This window comes from Caretta caretta, chromosome 1 (assembly GCF_965140235.1).
Source record: "Caretta caretta isolate rCarCar2 chromosome 1, rCarCar1.hap1, whole genome shotgun sequence".
Taxonomy (NCBI): domain Eukaryota; kingdom Metazoa; phylum Chordata; order Testudines; family Cheloniidae; genus Caretta; species Caretta caretta.
Window position 1 is genome coordinate 32,584,398 of NC_134206.1, and position 15,245 is coordinate 32,599,642.

The window sequence follows — 15,245 nt, forward strand, 5'->3', positions numbered from 1 at the left end:
ATGTTATGCAGGTTTCCTTGGCAGATGAAGACTCCTGGTCTGTGGGGAGCTTGCTTTTGATGAGGAGCTTGGAGGGGCGGGGGCTTTGGCACCATGCAATAATCAATAATAATTTGATGATCTGCTGAGATTTAGATAATCACCCAAATGTTCTGATGCCAACAATCATAAACTCATCATTAGGGATTCAGAAAAAATGTAAAAGTAGGCCTCAAAATGGGGAGTGTCGTAGGGCAGCCCCTGCCTGGAGTGCCCTCCTGTGGCAGGTCATGGCATGACAGGCACACTTGTTTGTTTCTCCTCTCAGGTGACCCACTAATTCTATTCAGGCTTTCTTGTTTCAATACTGCCCTTCCTGATTTATTACAAAAACATAATCCATAGCGAAAGTCCCAAACATAGTCCATTTCTCACACCAGCACAAGCAGTCAAGATACCTCATCCCTGGGTGCCCTGTATACCACACACACCTTCAACGATGCCTGGACTCTATCAGCCCTCTCCTGTTCTTGTACCAGGACAGATTTCCGCTCTTCCCACTGGGAACCCCCACAGCCTTTCGTGTGGGAGCATCCTTGCCAGCGGAGCATCCCTCACTCCCCTGGCCCTTTCATGTTGTCTCTGGGTACAATCCACCGGCCTTGGAGATGTCAGAAGTTAAGCTCCTCCGCTGCTCTCCTTCCTTCAGTCCTCTCCAGCCCTTGACTACAGTTCTCCAACTTAGAGCCAGGAGGCAGCTCCCTCTGCTGCTACTCCTCGTGCCTTCAGACCTCTGGCCCTGGTTCTTTGTCTTGCAGATGCCAGCCAGCAAACCCCTCTAGCTGCTCCCTTGCCTTCAGCCTTTCCCCAGGAACCACCTTCTGCTTCCCTCCAGGACCACTGCAGTCCCCTGGTCTTTGCCAGTGCCCACCTGCCCTTCCTGACTGAACCAGCCTGCAATGACTCACTGGGACTTTCTGTCACTGGCTCTCTCATTGATCCTTGATATCTCCCAGCTCCTGCCTTTCCCTCTTCATTGGCTAAATGGAAGTACCTGCTCTGGCACAGGGGAGCTGACCTACTTTATTTACTGGGGCCTGCCACCCTATGAGGGGAAGACAAATGTATTCTCTGCTAGGTAACCTGTTCAACTCAAGTTAAGGAAAGTGAGCTCTTAGGAGAGGTAGGTGCCATTATCTAACTCTTCTATGCACTGAACGGCATGAGTAACTCTCTTCAAAATAATGTTAGTCATTTTAAGAGCCTCACTATAGATGATAGTGCTATTTTCACACCCTCTTCGACTGGCAGCACTGGTTGAAAGAACGCATTAGCACCACAAGAGAGAATGTCCATCTGCGTAGTTGCACACAATAAGATTGCCTTGAGCCGTGAAAGCTTGATAACACTTGTGGCTGGACAATACCATCATAGGAAAATTATATCTTAATAATCACAAAATGTGATGGAGATCGAGGGAATAATCAGGAGCCTGAAAATTAATGGGAATATATTCCTAGATTATGTCTATCACTGTGCTATTACACACACACTGTTTTATTTGTACATGGCATCAGTGGGCTATAATTATACGTCAAGAACAATAGTAACAAATTAAGGTAATAAGAAGATCACTTGAAGAAACTGTTAATTCAAGCAAACTTGCTCATACTTGAGTGCATTTATAAGACTTTGCAGTCAATTAATCACTGCATTTCATTCACTCATTTTATAGGTGCAATGACTTGACACTCAGGTCTCTACAAACTTTCTCTTAATTGGAGAATGCGAGACCAAGACCCTTCTTTTTCTCAAATTTATTTCTTTTTTGGAGATAAACATCCCTCCATTCAGCTGAAATTGGTATATTTCACTAAACATAAGAAAGTGCCAGAGAAAGAAAGAATTGTTTTTATTCCACTTATCTCATTTGAATGCTACAATAAAAATCAACATATTCTGACCCTAGGAAAGCTAAATAGCTGAGTTCTCCACACACACAATCCACAAACATTACCATTTCTTCTCTCTCTGTTCTTAGCTTCCCCTTATCACTGTAGCATTTGAACTCTTAATCTTGGTTTAGAACACAGCCTGACTGTAATGGTTTACAACCTGACCGAATACTGAGGGTATTGTATATTATCCATGTGTTTATAATCATCTCTGTGGTTTACTAAATTCAGTACAGGATACCTTGGATTATCTGTTGTTTTTTTGTCTCATGTTTGTATTATGTATAGTTTTATGGTTTAGTGATATGGGAAATAGATATTTTGTGGGAGAACTATGAACATGTCAGAATACTTATCATAAATGTTTATAGAGCTCTTTATCTTATCAAATTAAAGAGGAGGGCTTGTGGTTAGGGCACCACACTGGGACTCTGTATATAAGAGTTCAGTCCCAAACAGGTCCCGGACTTCCTGTGTGATCTTAGACAAGCTATCAGATCTCTCTTTGCATCAGTTCTCTCTTTGCATCAGTTCTCCAGCTGTAAGAGCGGGTAACAACGCTTGCTTGTTTGTCTTGTCTGTTTAGATAGTCCCTGCCCTGAAGAGCTTACGATCTCTCACTATGTGTTTGTACAGTGCCTACAACATTGGAAGCACCAATCAAAGTTGGCTCCACTAACTGCTACTAGAATTCAAATAATAGCATCAACAGGGAGGCACAATCTATTTTTCTTGAGAGTGAGTTCAGGGTTTCTCTTCCCTGCTAGAAATGAGAGGCAGAGATATCTGGAGTGGTGTGCTGTCCTCCTTACCACCACCACCACCACACAAAAGGGGCTATGATCAAGGTTTTCAAAAGTGTCTAGTGCTATTGGGTGTCAAACCTGAGACCCCTTAAAAGGGCCTGATTACCAAAAAGTGCTGAAAATCAGGCCTCTTTAAGGTGCCTTGAAGAGGACACCCAAAAAACTGAAGTATGAGCTTTGTGAAAATCTAGGTCTGTGCTGACTGGAGTTTATTAGAGAGACAAGGTGGGTGAGGCAATATCTTCTATTGGATCAACTTCTATTTGTGCGAGAGACAAGCTTTCAAGCCACACCGAGCTCTTCTTCAGGTCTATGAAAGGTACCCCGAGCCTCATAGCTAAATGCAGGATGGAATGGATTGTTTAGCATAAGTAGTTAGCACATATTCTAAGGGACATTCGAGATGGAGAGGCCCATTAACCTCTCTGCAGTCCTAGGACAAAAAGAAGGGGGTTAGTAGGCTACAGATTGTTGTAATAAGACATAAATCCAGTGTCTCTGTTCAGTCCGTGGTTTTTAGTGTGTAGCAGAGTTATGAATTTAAACTCCCAGCCTTGTCTTTTGAGAGTGTTGGGTGGGTTTTCTTTGAGAATGAGGATGGATATGTCAGATATAGGGTGATTGCTTTGGTAAAAGTTTCAGAGTAACAGCCGTGTTAGTCTTTATCCGCAAAAAGAAAAGGAGCACTTGTGGCACCTTAGAGATTAACAAATTTATTTGAGCATAAGCTTTCGTGAGCTACAGCTCACTTCATCGGATGCATACGGTGGAATATACAGTGGGGAGATTTTATATACACAGAGAACATGAAACAATGGGTGTTACCATACAGACTGTAACAAGAGTGATCAGGAAAGGTGAGCTATTACCAGCAGGAGAGTGGGGGTTGGGGGGGAGCATGATTATCACTACAAAAGGTCAAATTGGTTAGTCTCTAAGGTGCCTCAAGTACTCCTTTTCTTTTTGCGAATACAGACTAACACGGCTGTTACTCTGAAACCTGTATTGAAGCAGGTTCTCCTGGAGTATTTGGATGTCCCATTTCATGGTGCAGTCTACTTCTCTGGTGGAGTGTCCTTGTTTGGTGAAAACAGTTTGAGTGTGTTAAGGTGTATATCCTGGACTTTCTCCTCTGAGCATATTTTGTAGTGTCTGAGTGCCTGGCTGTAAATAATAGATTTCTTGGTGTGTTTTGGGTGGTTACTGGATCTATGAAGGTAGGTGTACCGATCTGTAGGTTTCTTATATATGGTTGTCTGTGGGGTTCCATTACTGAAGCTGATTGTCATGTCCAGGAAGTTGATGCTAGCGTGGGAGTGTTCCAGAGAGTAAGAGTGCCATGAAGGAATATCAGGACTCATAGAAACCATCCTCAAACCACTCGCCACACAAAGAGCCAGCTTCCTCCAAGACACAACTGACTCCCTCCAGAAACTCCACTGCCTTAGCAACCTCCCTTCGAACACCAGCCTCGCTACCATGGATGTCACTTCCCTATACACCAATGTCCCTTACAATGACAGCATAGCTTCCTGTCTCGTATATTTATAAGACATGGACAGTCCTCAGGTATCCAACCCAAACTCATTGCCAAATTCAACCATTTCATCCTCACCCATAACAATTTTACATTCAACAACAAACAGTTTGTCCAAACCAAGGGAACAGCCCTGGGTAGTAGGATAACTCTGCAATATGCCAACCTCTTCATGGACCACCTTGAAGAAGAATTTGTGGACAAATTCATCATGAAGCCAATGATATATCAGAGATACATTGATGATATTTTCATCCTCTGGACAGACGACTTAAACTCAGATTTCCACCACAACTTCAGCAACCACCACCCGTCCATTAAACACTCTCTGGAACCCCTTTAGGGGGAGGGTTCATTCCTTACTAATTCCTACAGGGGTGCATGGAGCTCCAAAAGTGGGTGTGGAGGAGGCAGGGGAATGGCTGAACCATCCTTCTACATCAGCCTTCACAGCAGCATTGGCACACAGGGTGGAGCAGAGAGGTCCTTAACGTGTAAATTGTGTCCACCTTAATATAACAGTTTGAGTTCACTACTTTCATTTCATGGGAGGAAAGTTGTGGGGAGTTATGTAGCCCACACAAAATAATATGCTGAACAATTAAAATCTACCGCAGGTGGTATATTAGATCATTGAGTTAACATTCTGATTGGGAAGAAAGTGCTACCGATAATCTCCAATTGCATCACACACTGCAGTACTTTTACTTAACACATGACATCTTAAACAAATTTATCCTCACCTCACCTCAGTGTGGTGGGTGAAGCCCATAAATTTTGATATCTCTACTTAGAGCTGGGGAAAATGAGGTACAAAGAAGTTACATGACTTGCCCAAGGCCTTACAGAAAAGCATGTGCAGACCTGGAGTTAGTCTAGATAGGTTCCTGAATTTCCTCTAGAACTCTGTCAGGAGTCCCTGATTCCCAGCTGAGTGTTCATCAGATTACTCTGCTTCTCAGATTTTTAAATTCATTTTTCCCCCTTTTCTTGTTTGTAACAAACTTATATTTTGATCTTTCAGACAAGCCAAAGCCATGTATTCCTGCAAAGCTGAGCACAGTCATGAGCTCTCCTTCCCACAGGGGGCGATATTTTCAAATGGTAAGATGTATTAGATAGTCTTCCTTTACACACAATATTTTAAACATAACTGCATCTGTGAGATAAGCCAAGAGATTTTCACTTCAAATTTAGTTTTTATGTCTCCATCAATCTGATGTTGATCTTTTATAATGATGTTGATCTTTTTATTAACTATAACAAATTTTAATATATATTTTATGTATATATATATTTTTGTACAGTGTACCCATCAGTGGAACCAGGCTGGTTAAAAGCAACTTATGAAGGCAAAACAGGACTAGTTCCAGAGAATTATGTTGTCTTCCTCTAGTAATCTTTAGTGGACAGCAGTATCTTCATGGTATCCATGGTAACAAATAATAAGCTCTATGATTTTATCTGACACAGATGTGGGGATCAGCCCGTTAGCAGAGAGTGGTAGATTTTCTTCAAATTCTGCAAGGGCAAATTAGGTAGCTCCCTATAAATGGAACAGGATATAATGAAATAGTTAACAGTTTTTTGTACTGCAGATGGTACTCTGTTTAAATAACTTCCATTGTTTGTAACATAAGCATGTTGCATACTTCTTTTATGGATAAGGAACATTTGAGCAATAAAATCAGAAAATTAGCTGCAGAACATGTCGGACCTGAGATATTGCTCGACCAGTGTGAAATTCACAGGCAATGCACTCTGCCAATTCTTACTATTATATTGTTTTACATGTAAAAAATTATATATTTGTTCATATAGCAAGATATATTTCTATGATCTGTCTTCTGCATTAGAAAATTTGATTCTGAGACTGGTCCCAGTCATTTCATGAAAGAAGTTAATCTGCCATAAGAGCAGAGTTTTGAATCTCTTGTTATGCAGCGAGATCACAATATGCAGATGCAGTAATGTATGTAATTTATATAACTGATAACCAAATTAGATTGTACACTGATTAAGCAGTAAGTGCTCTTTCAGAATGTGATCTTTTTAAAATCAACATTTCATTCAAATATTGTACAGATCTATTTTATTTCCTTCTTGCTTTCATCAGTTTGTTTTATCAATATAATTAATATTAATAATAAATTATATTTCTAGCATCCATCTTCCCTAAGACATTCTCAGCTTGTCTCAAAAACACAACCATACCAAACAAACAAAAATACTGAAACTAAAATGATGGGGAAATGTGTGAGGTTAGCAACAAAGAATGAAAATAAATCTAAAACCTGAAATAAAACAGCAGAGTCCCACAATGCCATTAAGACACCCACCGCATACAAGACAAATGACCTATCAAGTGTCTAGTTTTATAAGCTATGATTTCTAAAGGCTCCTTTTAAAAAGTATCTGACATTAGATAAACTTTGATTATTTTGTTAAGTTTGAAATACAGTTTCCTCAGAATTTCACTGAATTATTTGACAACAATTCCAAAACATGATAAAACTGCTTGGTACAGATATTTACAAATAACCCTTAATTACTCTAGCTGGAACAAAAAAAGGCAGTCATTTTGTAACGGCTGACATTAAATTTTGTGTGTGTTTTCCCATCAAAATACAATGACTTGTATTAAAAAAAGGCTGTAATAAACAGTGAGGGAACTGGCACTTTATCACAGAATAAAAACCCTTTACAAAGAGAACAAAGAACAGAAATCAGAAAAGAAAGAGAGTAAGCAGTAAGCATATGTCCAAGGCAGACACTCTGCTTGCTGAAACAACTACCATAGAGTCCATTTGCCACTGAAGGCCTCATTGGCAAAACTCCCCTTGAATTTGGACATCCCCAATTAGTTAATCGACAGAGCTGCTAACTTGGTGAATCCATTCTGGGAGTCAATGCTCCGTGGCCTCAAAACCCTACACTGATGTCAACAGAATCACACATATGCTTAAGCAAGTGGCTCAATCAGGGAATAGCTCTTTATTGAACTGCTCCAGGAAAATTGCCTGGCCAGTCAGCATGTACTATTCAAAGCAAAATCATTTCAGTGCCACATTAACACATTAGCAGCTGAGCTCATTGCTGTTCGTGCTACAGGAAGAATTGCCTCTCATACAGACTCTCCTGCTTGTTAGCTCTTTCTCCAGTAACAGTATTAAATATTACAGGTGGGCAGGGCAAAGTAATTCCATTGTGCCGAAAATTTAGATATTTCTAAATTTGTTTTTGTTCCGATTCAGAATGAAACCCCCACATTTTGAAGTTTTCTGCAAATTGGCATGGCACCCCGGCCCCAGGGCACTCTGCCTGGTGGCCTGTCCTGGAGCTGCAGACCCTGGAAGCCCAGGGGTCCCCAACTCTGAGACAGTACACCTGGCGGGCTGTCCTGGATCCACAGCCCTTGGAAGCGCAGGCTTCACAGCAGCTCACCAGGCAGGGCTTCCTCAGACCTTCGTTGAAATGAAACCATCTCCATGCAACATTTTGATTTTGACAACCAACAAAACATTTTTCTCAGCGTTTTTTCTACCAGCTCTATTAAGTGTATTAACCCCTTGTTTACCAAAATAGTGGGTGCTGCTTTCTAAGGGGTTAAATAGGAGCTTTTCCCAGGGCTGAAAACTTTACCAAGCTATTAAACATTGCCAAATTTTCCAGCACTTTCTCTGGTGGTCTTAGTAGGCTCTCTATAGCGAACATATGCAGTCTTTCAAAAGTAGTGTATCTCTAACAGCTTCTGAACCTGCCTCCTGGACAATGCAGCGAGTGTTGCTCACAGTGAGTCATTTCTTGACAGTAATTTTATTGTTGAAATTCAGGCTGGTGGCAAGAGCCATCTCTGCACTGAGAGCACCAAATGGAGCTCAACGGGGTGCGGGAGGACTCTTGGAATCCTTTGCATGACACAGACGGCGGCTTCTCACCAGCTTCAAGCAGGCTAGTAGGGGTACTAGGCACTGGAGATCAGACCATGGGATCGATGACTACAGTAATTCAGTGACCACAATAGTTTGGGCTCTTCATGCTGCTCTGCTATCAAGAGTTGCATTCTCGCCCAGGTCGCTATCAGCAGGTGACACCTCGTGTCATGAAGAGTGTTTCCTCGGTAGGTCGTTGTGAAGGATAATTCCAAATCTGGACCTCTTGGACAGTAGAGGCAAATATCCTGCTGACGTGTCTGTATTCAGCACTGAGGTAAAGTAGGAAGGAGGCTCCTCAGCAGGTCAAAGCTTGCAGCTCTTAAGTCAGGCAAAATTCATGTTGACTTCAGTGGGCACTTCCCCTGAGTCAGAGCAACACCTCCCTGTGTAATTAACCTCTGAAATGTCAACTTCTCTTATCCCATGCTGTGTAACACACTGTTGGCTGCCTACGCTTTGGCGGTGCTTGACGGCTTCGTCCTAAGGTGGTGGGATAACAAGGGGGTTGCGCCTTCTCACCATTCCAGGGAGAGGTGCTGTGTGTCCTCCTGGGGGTTGTTAGTGGAGAGGGAGGTAGAGCCCTGCTCAGGAGACTAGGACAACCAGTGACCCCAGCATGGAGTAGCGCCCCCAGACACGCTGTCTGGCCTCTGTACAGGGGCGCAATGGGCTGGGTCAAAATTCTTGTTTGAGCTGTCTTTCCCCCACCCTGATTTCCCCATCAGGGCAATCACAATCTGGCCCTTTTTGTGCATCTCCTCTTAAATCCCGTGGAGATGAATGATTCCTTACAGCCCTTTGGAGTGAGTTATCAGTCATGGAACTTTTAGGGGGAGAGAGGACGATCTTTTTTCCCCCCTTAAGCCTATGTACTATGTGAGCCTTCTCCTTTTCTTCCTCAGTAGTGTATAGTGAATAGACATGGGGTACGTAGAAATCTGTGAATCAGCCACTCCGCATCCTTCATATCATTTTCAAGGAACACAGCCACCTTTAAATTCACATTGCCATTTGAAAATTCGTGTGGTTTCTTACGAGTAACCCCTACCAATACTTTAACGGAACGAGATGAAAGATATTTGTTTGGTTTTTTATTCCTCTCTCTCTCTTACGTGGTGCATTAAGTGAGCACTTTATGTGTGATCAGTTTCTCTCTTGTGTTGATGGTGCACACCCAATCCCAAGCTTTGTAAGACGGTGTTCACCAGTAGCAACAGGAGCAAAACTGGAACTGAAGAGACATGAGGAAGCAGTGTGTCTAGAGAGACAGGAATGGAGGAGAGCGTTGGGCCTGAGCTTGTTTGGTAGTGGTGCTCCCACTCCTTCCTGAAATAGAGGAGCAGAAAACCCCTTAAGGTGTTATAGGGCATGGGTTTTTTAATTATTTTTATTATTTTTTTTCCTTTTTATTTTTTGTTTCAATGAATTTTTTAAAGACAGTATTTGAAGGCTGTTCTGTCAGGAAATTAGTTAATTAAAAATTTGATTGATTATGTCCCTGTATTATTGTGTAAGAACAGCCCTGGATTCACTCTGCAAGCACAAGAAGCTTGTGGTAAATCTTCTGTATTACCCTGCCAGTAAAGATGTAGCAATCTTGTCAAGGCAACCACTGTTTGCAAAGTTGTAAGCTTCACATTTGGTAACATATTCTGATTGATGTTAATGTCCTGTGAAAAGCATATGTCAGTGTATACAGTTTATTTAATTAACTGTGTGTTTTAATTGTTAAGTCATTTGGTACTTATTGCAATCTAACATACTGATTCAAATTAATCAGCTGAAAGCTTGTTATAGTGTATGATAAATATGTACAGTATGTTAGTATTTTATATCCAAGGTTTTTTAATAATGTTGATCAGAACGAAAAATGATTTTTCAGTATCATTTCTACAAGTTCAGTGTTAAAATATTCTTGCCACATTTTGGAGTTTTGAATACTATGTGAGATGGCTTTTAAATTAAACTATAGTTGTGTCCTGAGAAATGTTTCCATTCTCCCAAGTGCTATTTATGATAATATAACTAACCTACAAGTGCATTGTTGAATTATTTCTGGAGGAAATGATGCACAGAATTGCTCACCCGAGCTAATTCCTGACAGTAATAAGGAACTTTTTATACATTCCTTTATACATTTCCACTTGATACTCTCTATTCATTGTCTGTAATTGGAATTGTTTGTTTTTTTTTTTCCTTTAGGAAAGAACCTTAGCAGGGGTGACAGTAAAATTTAAGCCATGCAGAACAGAGTAATTACAACAGCAAAAAAGCATTATAACACAGCAATAATTTGTATACTTGTGCACTGGGTCCTGTTTTATTTTCTATTTACTAATATTGCATCAGAATAAATAGTGAGATCAAAAAAAGTACATTAATCTGAATGTTTCCTGTGTTAGACCACCAATTCATGCACTTCTTGGATAGGTGACAAAAAGATGACTCTTCTAACCAAGGACAGTGTTATACAGTCATAAGGCAACTCCTCAGCTGGCGTAAATTGTCATAGTTCAATGACATCAAAGATGGAGCTCTGACAATTTACATCAGCTGAGGATCTGCACCTCTGTATTTAAAAGGAAGTGTCCATTGAAATCAGTAGGTGTTCTGCCAAAAAGTGGAAGGTGTAATATCTCCCAATATTATCTTTAGAGTTTTTCTCTAGTAAAGGATCCCCCATAAATCACCCCACCCACCAGGGATTAAACACACTGCATTGTCATTTTCCTGCAGATCGCACAGCCTTGGTGACTTTGCTGTAATACCCTTTCAGGCATTGCCAATGCAAAACTGAGAGTGTTGACCAAGCTATTAACCAGGGTAATCAAAATAGGTTTGGGTCCTCTGTATCCAAGCAGCTGTTGCTTTGATTTTGCCATCCAGCCACTGAAGGTAATAACATAGTATTTGTTCACCTTTATGTGGCAGCATTCCATAGGCTATTTGACTTTGTTGTTTTAAATGATGCTTTCCTCCTTGGATACATTATTTGAAAGTCCTTCTGTACCTGAGCTTCTTGCAAAGCTTGTGTTGGGAATCAGCGTTAATCTTCTGGCGCTGGCGGTCAGGATTTCAGAGTGCTCCCAGAATGCTCTGAGAGTTTGGATTGCAGCAAATATAAAGGTGTTTAGGCAGATCATACATTTGTGATTTCAATTCTGAATGATATTTATGATTATTTTGCCGGTACTAGAGTTTATAGAAGTCTTAGATATTATACTGTATTTTAATGTCAGGAATTTATATGCAATCAATAACATGAGAAAGTAAAATATATTTTAAAAGTTACTACTAGTAAATTATCATATAGAACTTTCTGTTTGTTTTGTAGTGGGGTTTCAGTAATTATCTGCACTCTGTACATATATACATGTAAATAACTGGCATGTTATTCATAAGCTGACTTGCTACAGTACCTGTGCTGTACTTTACACTGTATTTCATGAATTTAAGAAATATTTTTAAAAATAAAAAGTCTATCTACACACGTGTTTTCTCTTCATTATTTTTACATTTGGATTCCCATTCAGCCCATTATTTTATTCCATTTATTATTCCTATTCATCCCATTTATTTTTTATTTTGGAGTGCTATTTTGTTGCTTTTGCCTAGATACCACAATGACTGAATGCTGCATAAATATTATTTATGTAGCCATTTGATGTAGATGGTGACTTACAAACATGTTCAAACTGTTAAGCAATAGACATATATAAAAATGCTACATTCATAGTTCAGCAAATAACTTCTTGATCATAGAATCTTTTAACTGGGAAATCTGTAAGATGTGACTGAAGTGAACATGAGAAAATGGCACTTCACATAACAGAGAAGCACATCATTGGCACATAACAAATAATAATGTCAAGAAAACCTTAGGTTTCAGAGTAACAGCCGTGTTAGTCTGTATTCGCAAAAAGAAAAGGAATACTTGTGGCACCTTAGAGACTAACCAATTTATTTGAGCATAAGCTTTCGTGAGCTACAGCTCACTTCATCGGATGCATACTATGGAAAGTATAGAAGATCTTTTTATACACACAAAGCATGAAAAAATGGGTGTTTACCACTACAAAAGGTTTTCTCTCCCCCACCCCACTCTCCTGCTGGTAATAGCTTACCTAAAGTGATCACTCTCCTTAAGGAGAGTGATCACTTTAGGTAAGCTATTACCAGCAGGAGAGTGGGTTTGTGTGTGGGGGGGTGAGAAAACCTGGATTTGTGCTGGAAATGGCCCAACTTGATTATCATACACATTGTAAGGAGAGTGATCACTTTAGATAAGCTATTACCAGCAGGAGAGTGGGGTGGGGGGAGAGAAAACCTTTTGTAGTGGTAAACACCCATTTTTTCATGCTTTGTGTGTATAAAAAGATCTTCTATACTTTCCACAGTATGCATCCGATGAAGTGAGCTGTAGCTCACGAAAGCTTATGCTCAATTGGTTAGTCTTTAAGGTGCCACAAGTACTCCTTTTCTTTTAACAAAATCTTAGTGTCTCTCATAGTTATAGACAGGTAGGTGTTTGGTGACATGGTACCAGCTGAAGTTCCTATAGATGAGTGAGGTGCTGTAACCACTTGGGGGCTCAGATGCCTCAAAATTTCCACAAGGATATTTGGCCTTGATGCCATCTTTGCACTGACTAAGGTCAGTGGGAATTTGGAGTGTGAATTGATGGTGGTATCAGCCCCTAAATTAACACCCTTTCCCTTGCCTGCCCAACAATGGAGAGGCATTAGCAGGGAAGAGTGAATGTAGGTGGAAGAAAAACAATAGAAATAGGGACTGAGTTGAGGTTGGAGGAAGTAGAGCGGAGAGAATCTGTGCTCTGATGAACCTCCAGTATTGATCTCAGCAGAGTTACTCCTGATTTATGCCAGTGTAATTGAGAGGAAAATTGGGCTCCAATGTCTTATCTCTGTGAAAAGACACTTTGATAAAGTACCAAAACAGATATTTAAAATGAAAAATAGTGGAGTTGCTCCTATCAGGTCCCTCTTCAAATCCCAGCAATGAAGGATTCTCCCACAATGAGAAGTGGGAAGTAAATTAAGCAAGTGATTGTATATCATGAAGTACATCGCAAATATGTGTTGCAAGGAGATTCTCCAAAAACCTTTGTCAGGGCTGTTGGCGTGCTCACGAGGGATATTGTCTAGACAATATTACCACAGAGCAGGAGCTGGTGGTTAGAGCAGATGATATAACATAATGTATGAGTCTACCGTGTTACTAGGATCTCACAAAAAGGCAGTGTCCAATGTAGATCTCATTTGGTCACAAAGAGTTCAGAGGAGAGCAACAAAAATAGTGCAAAGTTTAGATAAGATCTGAGAATTGGACATGGTGAGTCTAGAGTACAGATGATTGAGATGTTACAAAACTGCATGAGGAAATGATACAATTCTCAGCAGTAGAAGACAAAGATGTAATAGATCAAAGCTCTGTGCAGAGAAATAGGTTAAGAAGAGATGGTCAATAGAATGATAATATGTTGGCAAAAAAGTTGTAATCATTTGAGATACTGCAGGTTAGACTAGATCCCTGTCAGTGAAGGATGATTTGCAGTAAGACCAATCCTGCCAGAGGATAGACTATTAGGCTATGTCTACACTTCACCGCTGTGGCTACCCTTTTCCAGCTGACTCAGGCTCGCGGGGCTCGCCTATGGGGCTGTTTTATTGAAGTGTAGTGCTCCAGGCTCAGGCAGGACTCTCTGGGACCTTCCCATCTCACAGGGTCCTACAGCCTGGGCTCCAGCCTGAGCCCAGAAGTCTACCCAGCAATTAAACAGCCCCACAGCCTGAACCCCACAAACCCAAGTCCGCTGGCATGGGCCAGTCACAAGTTTTTAATTACAGTGTAGACATGCTCTTAGAGCCCCTTTCTAACCAAAATGAGATTCTTACACAATCCTTCAGTCCTTTCACATAGTGTGGACCCAGCATACAGTAAAGGCAGATCCCATAACTTTTTTCTGCATGCCAAACTAAACATGAACTTCAAGGGGTAAATCACAAAGTGAAATAAATGCACACCCACTGCAGCAGGAATGTAGGAATCAGCAGAGCACAGCTTACATAAATCTTCAGCCTTTGTTTACAAGACTTTACAAGGAGTTAGTCTGTCTTATTTGCTACAGGGAAATGCTACTGGCTTTTTTATTTAACCTTCAGTACCTTTTGTTTGACAGAATTAAAGAACAGAAGAGATTGGTTGGCTGAACATACATATTTATATTTGCATCTGAAAAACACTGTCATAAATCAGAAGACTAGTCCAAGAAATCAAGTCAAATGCATTTGTTGTGTACGTTTGACAGGCTTCTGCTCTGCTACATAATAGCCATGAATTACTCTCTTCAGAGGCACCAACTTTCTGCTGTGCCTGGGGGTGCCTCTGCCCCACCTCTTCCTGCCCCCACCCCGCCTCTTCCGGACCCATTCTTCCCCCTCCCCCAAGCGCGCCCTTGCTCCGCACCCTCCTCTCCAGCACCTCTTGCACACTGCGGAACAGCTGATCTGCGGCGGGCAGGAGGCACTGCAGGGGAAGGGGAGGTGCTGATCGGCAGGGCTGCACCCACCATTTCCCCCCCATGGATACTCCAGCCCTGGAGCACCCATGGAGTCAGCGCCTATGACTCTCTTTGGCAATTGGTGGCGGCACATCCCATTTTCAGTGATAAAATGACAATTAGAGCTGTCCAGAAACCAGAATTTCTCTCCCTTGGAAAATTTTGTATTTCTGAAGAAAAAATTTGCTCTGAATGGGAACAAAAAGTTGGCAGTGTGAAGTTTTGCACAGCAGGGACATTTAAAAAAATAATCTTGTTCTGCAAGAACTGCAATGGGAAATTTTTGAAAAATTTCTATGCCAGCTACCAGGCTGCATGGTCACTTGCCCAGCAAGGAGCCTGGGAGCCCAGGTTCCACAGCAGCCCACCAGGCAGTCTCCTGTGAAGCCAGGGAACTCCAGGAGCCAAGCTGCACAGCTGCTGAGGAGCCAGGGAGGTGGGCAAGAGAACTGA

General features: G+C 41.3%; 1 protein-coding gene across 6 annotated transcripts in view; it reads left to right on the top strand.

The window, feature by feature from the left end:
• ARHGAP42 (Rho GTPase activating protein 42) overlaps window positions 1-11,702 on the top strand; it is a 295,871-nt gene extending 284,169 nt beyond the window's left edge. For all 6 annotated transcript variants that reach the window (XM_048843624.2, XM_048843617.2, XM_075126907.1 and 3 more), the window contains 2 exons: window positions 5,302-5,381; window positions 5,585-11,702. In XM_048843624.2, the coding sequence (XP_048699581.2) occupies window positions 5,302-5,381; window positions 5,585-5,673 (169 nt within the window). In that variant the 3' untranslated portion in view covers window positions 5,674-11,702. The remainder of the gene's footprint in view (window positions 1-5,301; window positions 5,382-5,584) is intronic.
• The last annotated feature ends 3,543 nt before the right edge of the window (window positions 11,703-15,245 follow it).